The sequence below is a fragment of the Siniperca chuatsi genome, linkage group LG22 (assembly GCF_020085105.1).
Source record: "Siniperca chuatsi isolate FFG_IHB_CAS linkage group LG22, ASM2008510v1, whole genome shotgun sequence".
NCBI classification, from domain to species: domain Eukaryota; kingdom Metazoa; phylum Chordata; class Actinopteri; order Centrarchiformes; family Sinipercidae; genus Siniperca; species Siniperca chuatsi.
The window spans coordinates 5949187-5963487 of record NC_058063.1 but is presented as its reverse complement, the minus strand read 5'-3'; the positions used below and the strand labels follow the sequence as shown (position 1 = coordinate 5963487).

The 14301-nt window shown below is 40.5% G+C and overlaps 1 protein-coding gene across 5 annotated transcripts in view; it reads left to right on the top strand.

Moving 5' to 3' along the window:
• Positions 1-794: 794 nt before the first annotated feature.
• The window catches only part of LOC122869789 (RAS guanyl-releasing protein 2-like), a 37601-nt gene continuing 24094 nt past the window's right edge, over positions 795-14301 (top strand). Inside the window, exons 1-5 of one of the 5 annotated variants that reach the window (XM_044183100.1) lie at positions 795-949; positions 12516-12665; positions 12960-13062; positions 13342-13398; positions 13687-13818. In XM_044183100.1, coding sequence (XP_044039035.1) covers positions 12593-12665; positions 12960-13062; positions 13342-13398; positions 13687-13818 — 365 coding nt within the window. In that variant the 5' untranslated portion in view covers positions 795-949; positions 12516-12592. Of the gene's footprint in view, positions 1360-9255; positions 9272-12515; positions 12666-12959; positions 13063-13341; positions 13399-13686; positions 13819-14301 lie in introns of those variants that run through there. The other 4 variants (XM_044183104.1, XM_044183101.1, XM_044183103.1 and 1 more) reach the window with 4 other exon arrangements.

Below are 14301 nucleotides of genomic sequence, written 5' to 3'. Positions count from 1 at the left end.
GTTATTATTTTTTCTTTGACAAAGACAAGCAACAGTGATGTAACAATACAATTAACTGTAAAGTAGGCAAAAAAGAAAAGAAAAACAGTAATGTATTGAATTTACACTTGCAAACTTACACTTCTCAAACTGACTTTCCACACATGAGCAAGGCAACATGTGTGGTAAAATATCAGTAAAACAAAAGCAAATCAGTGTTTCACTTTGTATCAAATAAACCATTTTATGGTTGCCATGCTTAAATTCTCTTGGCAATACTCACTGGATTCTATGTATGGGGTTATCACTCACTTAATCCCGCGTAACGTGAATGCAACATGTGACGTCATGAAGGTGGCAGAACCCTATCATGTAGCAACAGGTATGTGTACTGTGTGTACAATCTATGACTGAAAAAAATGTATTCAATGTGGAACCTTTTTGATTAACCTAACCAAAAACAACAACAACAACAACAACAACAACAAAAAACAGCATACATTGTATTGTACGTGTCATGCAGTGTAATAAAGACATATAATTAATATATGCACGAATTCCCCATTCTACCACTGCAGCAGCTGTCTGCCTCTTGTTTACTGAAATGAAAATAAATAAATAAATAAATACATTTACAAAGCTTCTGTGTCATCCATCCAAAAGCACGTGAACACAATGAAATGTGAAATCTTTTGGAAGTTTATGAGGTGTATTTGAAGGCAGCACAAAACTCTTAAGTGTAGACACGTCTGAGACGGATTTTGATCTACAAGATGCATTTTGACGCAAGATTGTTGTGGTGCGTACTGGCGCGTAGCAGCTCGTACCCAACAAGCATGTGGACCGACTGTGGTGTTGCTGCGATGCTACCAATAGGCGGGACTGTGGCTCTGCAGTGTGATTGTGAGCTGCACAGCTGGAACGTGAGCAGCAGGCTGGCACGCGGTGCAGCTGCTATCAGATGACTGAGGTCAGTAGCTTTTACACACACACACACACACACACACACACACACACACACACATCACATCCATAACTTGCTTCCGAGGGCGCCAGGAGAGGACTTGTGCGTATTGTCGGGTTAATGCACCGTACAAAAAAAACAAAAACAAAACAAAAAACACCCGCATAGCTCCATTCAGAGGACCGTCAGCATCAACTCCGAAGGATGATCCGAGTGTATCTCTTCTGATGAGTTCTTGTGGGTTTCGATCACCGGCGCTTCTCTCTGCATGACCTGGTGTCTTCCCCCAGCCCCTCCGTAGCCAAACAGAGCGTTTTGAATTCGGTGGTGCTGGTGATGTAACGCTTTTCATCTCAGTGCTCATTCCACAACTGTAGCCTCCTCTCCCAGAGCATGGGACCCTTCAAACTCTAAAGGTAAGAAATGTGTCAACTTGCATGTTTGTACAAAACTGAAGCCATTTGGCCGTTTTTTTTTTTTTTTTTTTTTACGCATGGTGGGTTGAATGTGTTATGTTATTCGTCTGGTCAGGCACTTATATTTAGAAGAAGCCCGTGCTTGTGGAAATATTTTCACTCCTTGTTATACATCAGTTGATATACATCAGTGTTAATGTGTGCTGTAGTTTTGCAACAGTAGATGAGATCAGGCATGGACTTGTCTTCTTGCACCATCAACCACAGCAATGTCAGCCTGATAATTTCATGTCGACTCACTGTAGGCTACTTTGTGTTGGAAAAAGTACTCAGCTGTTGTCCTCAGACTTGTAGAAGACATGGGTTGCAAGAAGAGGAAGAGGAAGAGGGCACATCGCTGACCAGAGTAGAGGAGGATGGAGGCTATTCCTAAAATTAGATTGAGGGAGTGGCAGGGTCTTTATCCTGCTTTGACTGGCGTGAGAATGATGGTAAACAAAAGTCTGCTGACATGCAAAGTTATGGCTTGACCCATCCTGGAAGAGCAGGGGTAGATGCCAGTTTGAACACTGCGCCTTCAACCCTTCAATCTTTCATGGCTGATAGCTCGCCGAGGTATCCATCAAATTAGAATACCACTCGAGGCCCCATCCCAGCTCGTTGCGAGTCAGCCTTGGCTGCTGAATTAAACAAGCGAGAGGTCAGACCTACCTTGCTCTCTTTATTTTCAATCAATCAGCCCCCTCATTACCTGTTCTCTTATATAGGGTGCAGCTGTCTGACTGCGGTGATTCAAGGTGATTTTCTCCCACCGCCCTCAGAGCAGCTGGGATTAGGAGGCATCTTTGAGTGTCGGGCCTGCTGATTACTGGCTCTGCGGCGTCTTTGCCAGACTTCACCCCTGCCTTATCCACCCATGTTTTGGTGTCGGAGCAGTAGGATTTGACTTGTAAGCTGTGACTGGCTGCCTCTCTGGACATTTGAAAGTCTTGGCAGCTGCAGTTTTGCAGCCCATTACATCCTTGTGGGAGTCACTTCAGTGTTTTTCAATGTGGCTGATTTGGCCGGAGCTGCATGTTGTTGATTAACTGTTCCTATTTTGAATATCGGACAGGCTTGCTGTGTGTGCACTTGTTCATCCAGATCAGCATCTGATTCAGAGAATGCAAATGAAGCAGCCGTCAACATCAGCCATCATATGCGCAGTGCCCACTCAGACAAATCTGTCACCAAAGCACAGTTCAATAAAACAATTAGTCCAAAGTCCATTTGATCAGGCATGTAGCTTATATGATCATCACTTCCCTCAAAGTAACCCATGACCTCTGTGATCTCACATACCCAACAAGTGAAGGGGTGCTTGACTTGAAAGATATAGCGCTTTAAAAAGTGAGGATTTCAAGGATTCAAAGCACCTCCAGTATAGTGGTAAAATCAAGTAGAAGATATTTTAAAAAAAAAGCCTCTGCATCTCTATTTCTGCTTTCTCTCCTCCGCTGCCGCAGTGCAATTACTTCAGGCCTCTGGAGCGGCCACCCTTGATATTTAGCATCGCTTCCGGCCGCCCCCTCCACCTTAACCTGTTGCCCTTATCAGGAAAGCCAACCTTGATTAATAAACGAAACTCAATAATTACAGAGAGCAGACAAGAGCAGCAGCTCAGCCAGACGTGTGCTGGATGTTCGCCATCATTGGGGTGTACGGTCCAATGCACTTTCTGACTCTGTCCACTGCCTGCCCTATCTCACTTTTCATTAGCTAATCCCATCTATTCCTACACAGCCCCTGTAATACACTCCTAATTACCTGTATCATTCCTTAAAACTGGAGTGATTACTCCTTTAGATCATGGACAAGTGACATTAAAGGTATTCAAATAACTGCCCCTAGGCCACCTGCATTTGCAAGTTTTCTTCTGAACTATTTGTTGGGAGTGTTTATTTTAACTGATTTAAACACCAGAAAGAGAATTTAAAGATACACATCACAGGCAGAGCTGGAATCAGATTTGGTTCGACTCCCACTAACTTGGACAACAGTCGTCCTAAACCTATGACAATGAAGGATCCAATTCTGAGTGGATGTGACATCTCTGTGAACAGGATCACTTCTAATTGTGCACAAACCTTTACAAACTAATTTCAAAATTGCAAAAAGTAAACCTTCCCCAATGGTTCAGGCCAGAAAAAATAATCATCTCTACTCTTTCTCTGTCCCTCCTGGGATCTTTCTGTTCCTCCGTCGCCTCTTCAACTCCCATGAAAGGGCACACACCCTGTAAAATCTCAGTCTGTCAATGCACTCTGCTCTCTTCACCTTTAAAGGCATGGCTGAAACGCAGAAGAGAGAGGCAGCAGCACATGAGTGGGAGACACAGGAGGAGAAGGTAGCTGCTTAGGCAAAGTGTCGGACCTGAAGAGCTATAAATCAAGCTGTGGCTGGAATTAAATCAGTCACAGCGAAACACAATAATGGAACATGGAACCTGGTGGGAGGACGGATCGAAACTCACTGGCTGCTGTATCTTAGCTAGTGTAGTGATTATTAAAGGCAGTGAATTAGCAATGATTGTGAGTGCATGGCTGTGATTAATTAAGGTTGCAGTTGACTGGCATCATTCTGTGCTACAGATCTTAGGCGTGTCACTTTCAGAAAGGGAATCGAAAAGTAACTGAGTACAACGCCTGTGGTAACCTGCACCTGCAATCAAAAAATGGCATTCATTTCTCTACCTGTGTTTTCGTACTGAGTCTGTTTGCAGTCTGTAATCTCTAACGCTCTTTAACTGAATGTGCATAATGAATGGTGTATTATGACTAAAGGAAATTGTGGGCTTTGTGGTCTGCTCAGGGATGCAAGCTGGTTTAGGGAGGAATACATAAACAGGAACTAGCTAGAGCTAACGCTGTTAAAAAAGCCTGGGGGGGTAATGAAGAGGCTGCCTGGGTGAATGTGAAACTCCTTGCATTCACACATAACATGAAAGTAGTTCAGCATGACTATATAGTTCAGTAAGCACAACTCTGACAGGCATGAGAAAATGAAGAAGCACTGCAAAGAACAAATTAGTCTCCAGATTCCAGATGTACAGTATGTGCCCTATTGTGCAAACCCCAGACATTTCTTAGAAAACCTGAATTTGTGACAATTAAAGGATTCAGCATCACTTGGTGTCTGAGCCTAACCAGTGGCTTTTTTTGGGTGGATGTTTTCCTGCAGCTACACAGCCTTACCTCTGTGTTTCTGCATGGAGGGTGGGCTTTTGGTGCCTCCGGGCAATGGAATTATATATGCACTGGGAATTGCTAGCTGAAACTGAAAATGTAATAATTTGGATCGTCAGTGTGTATTGCGTTTTCTTTTGGTGCCTTTTTTGTACATAACTGCTTTTTGAATTGTATTACTCTAATCACACAGAAACAAGCACAAAATTAAGCTTGACTTTCTTTCTGAGAGTTAGATGAGATCAATACAACTCTCATGTGGAGCTACAGCCAGCAGCTGGTAAGCATAGCTTTGCATAAAGACTGGAAACCGGTTTGCCAGGCAACCAGTGGAGTCTCCAGGAAGTCACTGGTCCCAAGCCAATAATTGTTGTTTAACACTTGGTTTTTGTACTGATTAAACACATAAGATATAACATGTTAACTGGTGAGCTTTAGAGGTTCTGGTAGGTAGATTTTCTTTGGACAGATCCAGGCTAGCTGTTTCCAGTCTCTATGCTAAGCTAACTCTTGACAAGAAAGCAAATAAGCATATATTTCCCAAAATATTGAACTTTAAGGCTGGAAACACTGGGGGAAACATCTAGCCTAGCTCTGTTCAAAGGTTTGAAAATCCACTAAGCTAATCATCACCTCATCTAACTCTCCGCAAAAATTTGAATACTTCCCAAAATGTTGAACTAGTGCTTTAATTTGTGGAAGTAGAAATCGCCCAGCAAATCCATTTTCCCATAAATCATCTATCTGGTAAATGCATTCTTCTTGCAAAGACGAATATTTCTGATTACTATGATGTCATTACATGGAATTTCTTCACCCGAAATGAAATACTCTGTAACAACAGGAAGTGAGACTTCAGCATTGCAGAAAAGCAGAAAATGAATCCTGACCGTGGCATGCCCTGAAATGAATAAACTGTTGGCAGCAATGGCCTGGCCTGTTCACTGTGAGAAACAAACTCGACTGTTTTATTGCAAAAAGATGATGTATCATGTTTGCTCTTTCATGCAATATGCCCTGTTGCCTCATCTTTCACTCATCACACAGCAAGAGTTTGAGAAGGAAGTTATGTGTGTGTCAGGGAGATAACTGACTGAGTAAGAAAAAGCTCCAATGTAAAGAGAGAAAAACAACTTTATCTAAGTGTAATGATGGTTCATTACACTTACCAAACTCAAACCCACTGTGTATGAGGGTGTTTCTAAAAATGTTTTAAAAAAGTGTGGACACGCAAATACACTTGACACATTTCACAAACATATACCAACACACCCTTCCGGTATTTGTTATGAAGCAAACTTTCACATCTGGTAAAAGGACAGAAGTTTGAGCAGGAAGCCCCGGAACAAAGCAGTAAAAACAGCGTGACACAATGATACATTGTTGTATCCACAGCAATGCCCTTTCTGTTTCGCACATTACACTTTTCATTTCAAAGTCAGAAAGTTGTGAGATATGAGATAATGAGATAAGAGATATGAGAGTGTGCCAGATGTGGAACAGGATGCGTAACAAAAATGTGTTTTTTTTGTTTTGGGGGATGTAATAAAACATTACACTCTGGCAGCTGCTATGTCCCAGCAAGACATTGTGAAATCTACATATTTTTTCTCCCTCGCTTCTTTCTGTTATTTCAAAATTATGAAGAAGTGCTGCTTGCCTCCTTCGCATTTGCATTTTTTTCTTCTTCTTGTGTTTTCCATCGTTACTATTTCTCCCTATCTGATCTTTTCCCCTCTTTAGCCAACAGTCTCGTCCCATGTTTGACTGGGCTGAAGTGAGGCAGAGTATGCTCTCTTCCTGCCTCCCAGTCTCACTCTTTATCTCCCATTCCTTCGCTCTTCTGCCCTCCCCTCCCCCCCTCCCCTCCCTAAGCAGCAACTGTGGCTGCTAATCTCAGTTTGCAGCCGGTGCCCCCCCACCGATGTGGCATTCTGTGTGTCCAGGGAAAAGGAAATGTTTCCCTTCCTGCTCTTAGTACCCTGCAGTCTGTAAATAGAGGCTGCCACCAGCCGCTCTGTAGGCCCCTCTGGAGAACTATATCTGTCCCATCATGCGACACCCTTGCTACAAGTTCCTGAAACAAACTAGGGGGTGATGGGCAAGATATAAGTGTGTGTATAATATGAAGAAGTGGTGTTTGTATGTATTTTTGCAGTCTTGTAATTCTATCCACATGGCCACTCTAGGACAGAAAAATGAGATAAAGCTCCAAAGTGTAGATTATTGGCCCTCACTTTGGAAACTGGGGTCAAAGTTACAGTCAATAAATTACTATATTAATGTGAGACATTTATTTTTATAGTTACTATACACAAACAAGTATGTCTGCCACTACCAGCCTTTAAAGTATATATTACACTGTGTGCCACCAGGTTGGATTTGTTTAGAGTTTCTAGTCATGGCGTATGATGAAAGGATGGAAAACTCACTCGTCAGTAAAGTCATGGAAAAATGGAACAGTGAATAGATAAGAGAAAAAAACCTCCTCTGCGCCAAGAAGCAAAGAGGTTTATAGGGAACGTCTTCGTTTTTAGAAACACAAGCACCACCAGCAATACCACTGATGTGCGAAAAAGGCCAGCAACCAAATCAGTATCACATTCTTATATTAATAACAGTATTTTCTGGATATTGATATTTACCATTACGTGCTAAATGTACAGAATGCAAAATCACATGCAATATAATCAAAAAGGTGCTCAGCGCAATCACTGTTTTACCATCATATTTCATGATGTGGAAAACCAAACCATCAATAACTAATTTTGTTTTGTTTATATAATTAATAATTAAAATCTAAAAAAAGAATTACAGTCAAATTAATAATAGAATTAATATATAAACTAAAATAATTACAGTTTGCTCATGATTTTGGCAGCGTTTTGTAAAACGATAATGAATGTATATCAATATGAAATTATCGCCCAGCAGCCCTAATTTATACCATGGTCTCATGCATGCTAAAGTATTGCAACTTGCAACCATAATATATTGAGGTTTTAACAAGACCAGCAGCTCCGTAAAGCCTTGCTTGGGCCCAGTGGTGCTTTGAGCTAAATGCTAATGTCTGCATGCTAACGGGCTCACAGTGACAATGCAAACATGCTGATGTTTAGCAGGTAATATGCTTACCGTGTTCACCATCTTATTTCAGCTGTTGTAGCAATCAGAAAGCACATGAACATTTTAACACAACAATTTCCATAACACAGCGTGTTAGCGTACTAAGATTTGCTAATTAGTACTCAACACAAAGTACAGCTGAGGCTGATGAGGATTTCATTTTGTAGGTTTTTGGTCATAAACCAAAGCAGTGGACAAATTGTTATGACCTGATGGTGGCTGTAGACATTTCACCCTGAATCAATGGTCCCCTGACATTTCTTCTAGGGCCACCAGCGGTGGCCATTAGCTGTATCCTAATGACCAAAGTCAGTCTAGGGTGACCAAAGCGATGGACTTACCAACCAACCAACATTGCCATCTCTAGAGCACCGCTACTAGTGTGGCTAAAAATGCTGGAGAGAGAACCTTTTAACATGTTTGTGTGAGGCAGAATGAACAGACTGTGTGTTTTTCAATGCCTGTCTAACAGCTAATCCGAGTGAATAAATGCACGCACGTCTTTTGGCACATGACCATCATCTATGAAAACATCAATCAAACTTGTTTTACCTAAATGCCAGTGGGGATAGAATAAAACTAAATCAATGGCTGTATGGAGACTGTGCATTAGCTTGGGGTACTTACTAACATGGAAATTAGCCCATTATAGGAATATCAATAGCAGGACAAATATCGATATATGTGTGTTTGTCAGTGTCTTATCATCAATCAGTGCTAGTGTCAATTTTACGACATGAAAAGGTTTGGAAGATTTATACAGCCAGTTTCCTTCTAATGTGTGGACATTAGCACACACACATGGAAGAAGGCATACTTAGCACGGTCTGATGTGATTCAAACAGGAAAAAGGAAGAATAGTATACACTAAATTATTTACTCCATTGGAAACGTATTGAAGAACTGTATTTGTATGTGTTAGTCTATGCTAGTACTAGTAAATGTGTTGAATTATTATTATTGTTTAGTATTGTATATTTTTTGCTCATTATCTTTGTCTTTTTTGCTACTAGCTGCTGTAACGGTACAATTTCCCACAGGGATTGTTTTTTGACTACGCTTAAATCTGAAAAGTTGCACTATTACGCAGCCAATTTTGGACAAACTAACCAAGCAGCAGGCAATCAATATCATCATCATTCATTTGCTGAAACAATTTTTATATTCAAAATATTGCTTAATCACTTAATTTTCTTTTTGATATATGATAGTAAATTAAGTATTTATGTTGTTTTGGACTGTTGTTTGGACAAAACAAGGAAAATGAAGATGCCTCTTAGGCTTTAGGAAACCATTTTCTGATATTTTATACACCAAACAATTAATTGTGAAGTTACAGAGCAGATTAATCGACAGTCGGCAGCTCTAAATCTATTAATATGAAAGTAATTATTAATTAGTAATTATAGTTATTTGCAGCCCTACATTTAACTGCCCAATGCAGACAAGCCCTGGTCGATCTAATATAGTTTCTTGTGTATACAGAATATGTGCATGGCTGTGCAGTAATTCTTTTCAAGAAGCCGTATACAGTGGTTCTGAACCTCTTTGACTCTTTACAGGTAAGCAATGTGTGGATGTGTTGTAGGTATTACAAAGTGGTGAACAGTTTTCATGTTGTTTTGTGGCTATAATAGTGAGAATGAGAAGGACAGCAGTGAGAAGGTGTGGGTTTAGCCAGAGGATGTGACATTTTCAGTGCCCACTAAACCAGCAGCACACTGCAGATTCTGCATGGCCAGGATTGACCAGGCACCCGTCAACTTCCCTTTATCCCCGCTGCGCCCCAACCCACCCCTAATCTGCCAGATCGATGGCCCTGGATTGTCGTCACCAGGCAACCAAGGATGACACCAAAGTTCTCACAGTGTGGGATACCTAACAATCAATCTAGCTATAGAAACAGTATCAGAAATCAGAATGTGGGGAAAATACTTAAAGAATTGCACAAAGACAGAAGGGGGGCACTTGTTAAGGATAAATCAGTCTCTGAATTCTCCTGAAAGCACAGAGAGAATTGTTCTCTGGGTCGTGACAAAGACCTCCTGTCAGAGGGATGATGAATGGTGTATTCGACTGGGTGGCAAAATGGCATCATCATCAAGACGGGGCACAGCCTGTGCCGCAGTGCAAGACTGGTTAAAAACAGGCTCAGCCTTTGCACAGGTGGTCCTGCAACCCCCCACTGCGCTTCTTTTTTTTGTTCAGTCTTACGGCCTCTGAGGGATGGATACAGTTGGTCCTTGCATCTGCGGAGAAAGTAGTTTTATATCCCCATTTGGCTCTTGAGGACAGACTGTTCTGAACCAAACGTGAAAGTGAAACAGATGCCCATTTTGTCAGAGAGAAATCCATCAGCTCAGATCTAGATGACTCTCATTATTAATAATGACTCTTGTTGTTTGGCAATAATAGACTCCAAGGCCACTTTCCTTCCTGTTATAGCCATGAGACGTGAGCAGCGGTATCTCTTGTAGGAGAATCTATACTAAGAAATGGAATTAGAAATATTGCATCTTTTTGTAAGCATGATGTCACAGGTATACAGGTACATCTTCTTTGAGGTTTCAGACTTACATATCTAAAGCTCAGACAGATATTTCCTGTGGTGACCTGAGGAACTTTCATGTCTATCTATAGCAACAGCACATCATGTTGATTGTGATCCGGCAATCTGTCACTGTTTTACACTTTATCTCTCCATGATCTGAACACATCCTTCATAGAAGCACAGATTTGAAGCTCACTATTTCCCTCTTTCCTACTCATCAGCCACACTCAGAAACGTGTGTGTGTGTGTGTGTGTGTGTGTGTGTGTGGCTAAGACAGCTCGTGAAGCCTGTAATTGAGTGTGTCCGCCCACCGTGTTGCAGCAGAGACAGCGCAGTGGAAGGCTTCATTGTGTCAGGCACAATAGATACAAACACATACTCATCACACCCTTCTCACACTCCACAGAATCACAACATTGAGGAGCCATTAGTAGATGCTGCAGTGGGGTGTGTTGTTGTAGATTTTGTTGCCTGACTTTGTCACTCACGCATAACATCAGTGTTACCTTCACGCTTTTCTGCAATGAACCAAAATATCCAGTGGCTTCTTTTATCTCCTATTTCACCACCAGATCGAGACGTAACCTATATAGAAGATAGGATTAGTTTATTTTACCTCTTTAGACACAATAAATGCATCTAGGCATTTAGCAAAAAAATGATTCCCTCAGGCTACTCTTAATCTTAAACCACACTTCTCTAGGTAAAAACATGTATTCTGTGCACGTGCTTTGTGTGTCGAGGTGTGTATATGTTGTGAAAGTGTGACTGGACATTAAGCTGTGGTTGCCATGGTTCCCTGCTCTGAGGACTTACTCAGTCACCAAGAAAAAATACCAGCATACGTTTTTTTCTGAACTAATTTCTGCAACAAATGTGTGATAGAATGACATTTCAAATTTTATTTGCTAATATGCCTTTAATACTTAACATGCTTGCATTGTGTTGTATACCAAAGGCTGTAGTCGAGCATAACAAGAACAGATAATAAATAATGGTTTCCTGTTGATTGTGCTTGTGGCTGTCTATCAGTAAGCCACATTGAGGACAAAGTAGGCCAAACTGTCTACATACTGTCAAATTCTGCCATCAAAATGACTTTATTGCTTATGCTAAATTTGCATTGGTGCAACATGTCCATCTAAGGGCTTCAAAGTCATAAAGCAGGTATGGATAAATATAAATTAGACTTCAGATATTATGGAAGTTTGAAGAACAGTACAGTCAACATTTTTAGATGCTTTTTTTTTTTTTTTAAATGTGGCTATTTTCATCAGTGGTGGAAGAAGTTCATTAGATCTTTTACTTGAGTAAAAGTAGCAATACCACAGTGTAAAAATACTAAATTACAAGTAAAAGTCCTGCATTCAGAATCTTAGTTGAGTAAAAGCATTATCAGCAAAATGTACTTATCAAAAATAGAAGTACATATTATGCAGCAGAACTGTTGCATAGCTGCTGTTAATGAAACATTTTTACATATTATATTCTTGGATTTTTATTATGCATTAATGCGTAAGCAGTATTTAAATGTTGTAGCTGGTTGAGGTGGAGCTAATTTAACTATTTTTATATATTATTGGGTAGTTTAACCCATGGCAAAGCATCATATTTTATAAATGTAACACATGTTTGGGTATTGAACTTCAACACTTACTGACCAAAATGAGTCTGTAGTATTAAGTATCAAAATGTGTACTGAGTTAGCATTGAACACTTTGTCAGCTCTTGTTTTCATATTCTTTGATCAGATATTTCCTGATAAGTCATAACGTTGCCAGTTGTAGTCACTACTCAGTTATCGTAAATATTTCAAACAATGCCCAGCCCTACATTTCACTAAGAGTAATACGAATGCAAAGCCTCTCAGCATTTTAGACCATAATGAGACATTTAAACTCTCCACTGAAAACTGGACCAATTAAAATGTGCACCTTCAAGAAGAACGAGTTTTAGTGCAGATTATGAAGACTGACACCTTGAATTTGTTGGGTCAAATCAAACCATCATATCGGCAAGGGATAACATTGACATGCAGATATCCCAATTAAATTTCCCAGCCCTAAATATAGTGTAAACAGTCACTGATTATCTCACTCACAGCGGTGTGGAGCAGGATGCAAAATAACTGACCACACAACTATTCCAAACACGCAACAGCGGCCACTATGAATTTCATTTTCTCTTTCTTTGCTTCATAATTACTCTTTTGCTTTGCCTTTGATCCTTTCTTTCCATCTTCTTTTGTGTTCAGTGAGAGGCACAAGAGTCAAACCAGAGAGAGAGAGAGAGAGAGAGAGCGAAACGAGGGAAAAATCTGAGAGGAAAGGAATGATGGAGTCCATATTATCGGAGCAGTCGGCCACGGTGGACGAGCTGGTGGAAACGTGCATCCAAGCCTTCGGTTGGTCATTTGAACACTATTTCTTTGATATAGAAAATTAGTTTTATTCCAAAGTGAGTCAATACAAACAAATTAAGTTAATCTACATTACATTACATTATATTTTATATGATATTTGATGTATTTTATGTCAATTATTTGTATTATGTATGGTGTTGTGCATTTTGGTGATCAGGCAATGACACACGCACTGACTACCAGAATAGATACACACTAACTGATAGCAGGTGATGTTTGTGCTGTGATATGGTATATTTTTCTGATGCTGAGTGACATCCTACTTTCTTCTTATAGATGAGAAGGGCGCTTTGAAGGATGCCTCCTTGGTCCGGATGTTTCTCATGATGCAACCTTGGTATATCCCTTCAACCGACATGGCTAAGAAGCTAGTGCTGAAGTATCCTTCACCTTTGTTTTCTGCTGCCTCAGAGATGTATTATGCATTGTTTGGTGTTCGTCTAAAAATGATCTCTTTACACGCTGCTGACAGAGCAATGAAATCAAAGCATCGAGTACCTTGACGAAGAACAGTTTTTAGTCTGTTGTTTTAATCTTTTTTTGTTCTCCGAAATCTGTTAAATCTGAATGAGATGAGAGTTGTCATAGTCTGAGGTGAAGCGGTCGAAACAGTTTTGCAGAAATTTGCAGCGAAGTTGTACCTTGACTTTTGGATTAGATCTCAAGAGGAGAGCTGCACTGCTGAGCGTCGAACAAGAATATGCCACCTTGTCAAGTAATATACTGCCATTAATTCTTTTACCCCTTCCCCTGCTACTTCTGAACTTTGGTCTGATGTACTTGATTTATGGATTTGGGAGTTTCCAGCTGAATGTTGACAGTAAAAACACGTCATACAGAAGTTGTATTATTTGGTGAAAAGTCACTTTTTTATCATCATGTAAACCAACTAAATCATGGAAAGGTCTTCAACTCAGTGTTAGCAACAGTCACATTGTTGTGTACGTCTATCTTGGATATTTTTCAATTTTCTCTCTTTTTATCCCTTTGTTCTGCCTTCCAGGTACTGGATCTCTGAGTTTCCAGCAGAGTTCAATCTGAATCCAGAGCTGGCGGACCAGATCAAAGACTTTAAAGACCTCTTGACCACCGAGGGCAACGAGCGCCAGAGTCAGCTCATTGACCTCGATAGTGTGTGAGTGAACTGGTTGCTGAAAGCTGTTTGTGTTGTTGACAGTGTGAGTGAATGCCTCTGTCTGTGCGTGTTCATGTCAGCATGCCTTTTTATTGCCTGTTCTCAGACATTGCTGAGCTGTGCTATGCAGGGTCAGTGACTTCTCCTTTTCCCATAAAATCCATTTCTGTTTGACCTCAACTTCCCTTTATTGTTCCATAAGGAGAAGGCTTTGTGGAGCAGATTTGTGACTTACTACAGCTGAACGTTTGCAAATAAAGGAACATCCTTCCAGAAATATATGCTACATTTGTAGAAAAAAGTTGGATAGTTGTAGTTTGCTTCAAAATCTCTTGTGTTTTACTGGGCTTGTGGTATTGTGGAAACTACACAATGCCACAATTTTTCATCATAATTTTGCTTTGCTATCTAATGCCACTATAAGTGCAGCTCCAACCCATGGAGCGACTATAAAGCTGATCCACATAATCTGTAAATAAAATA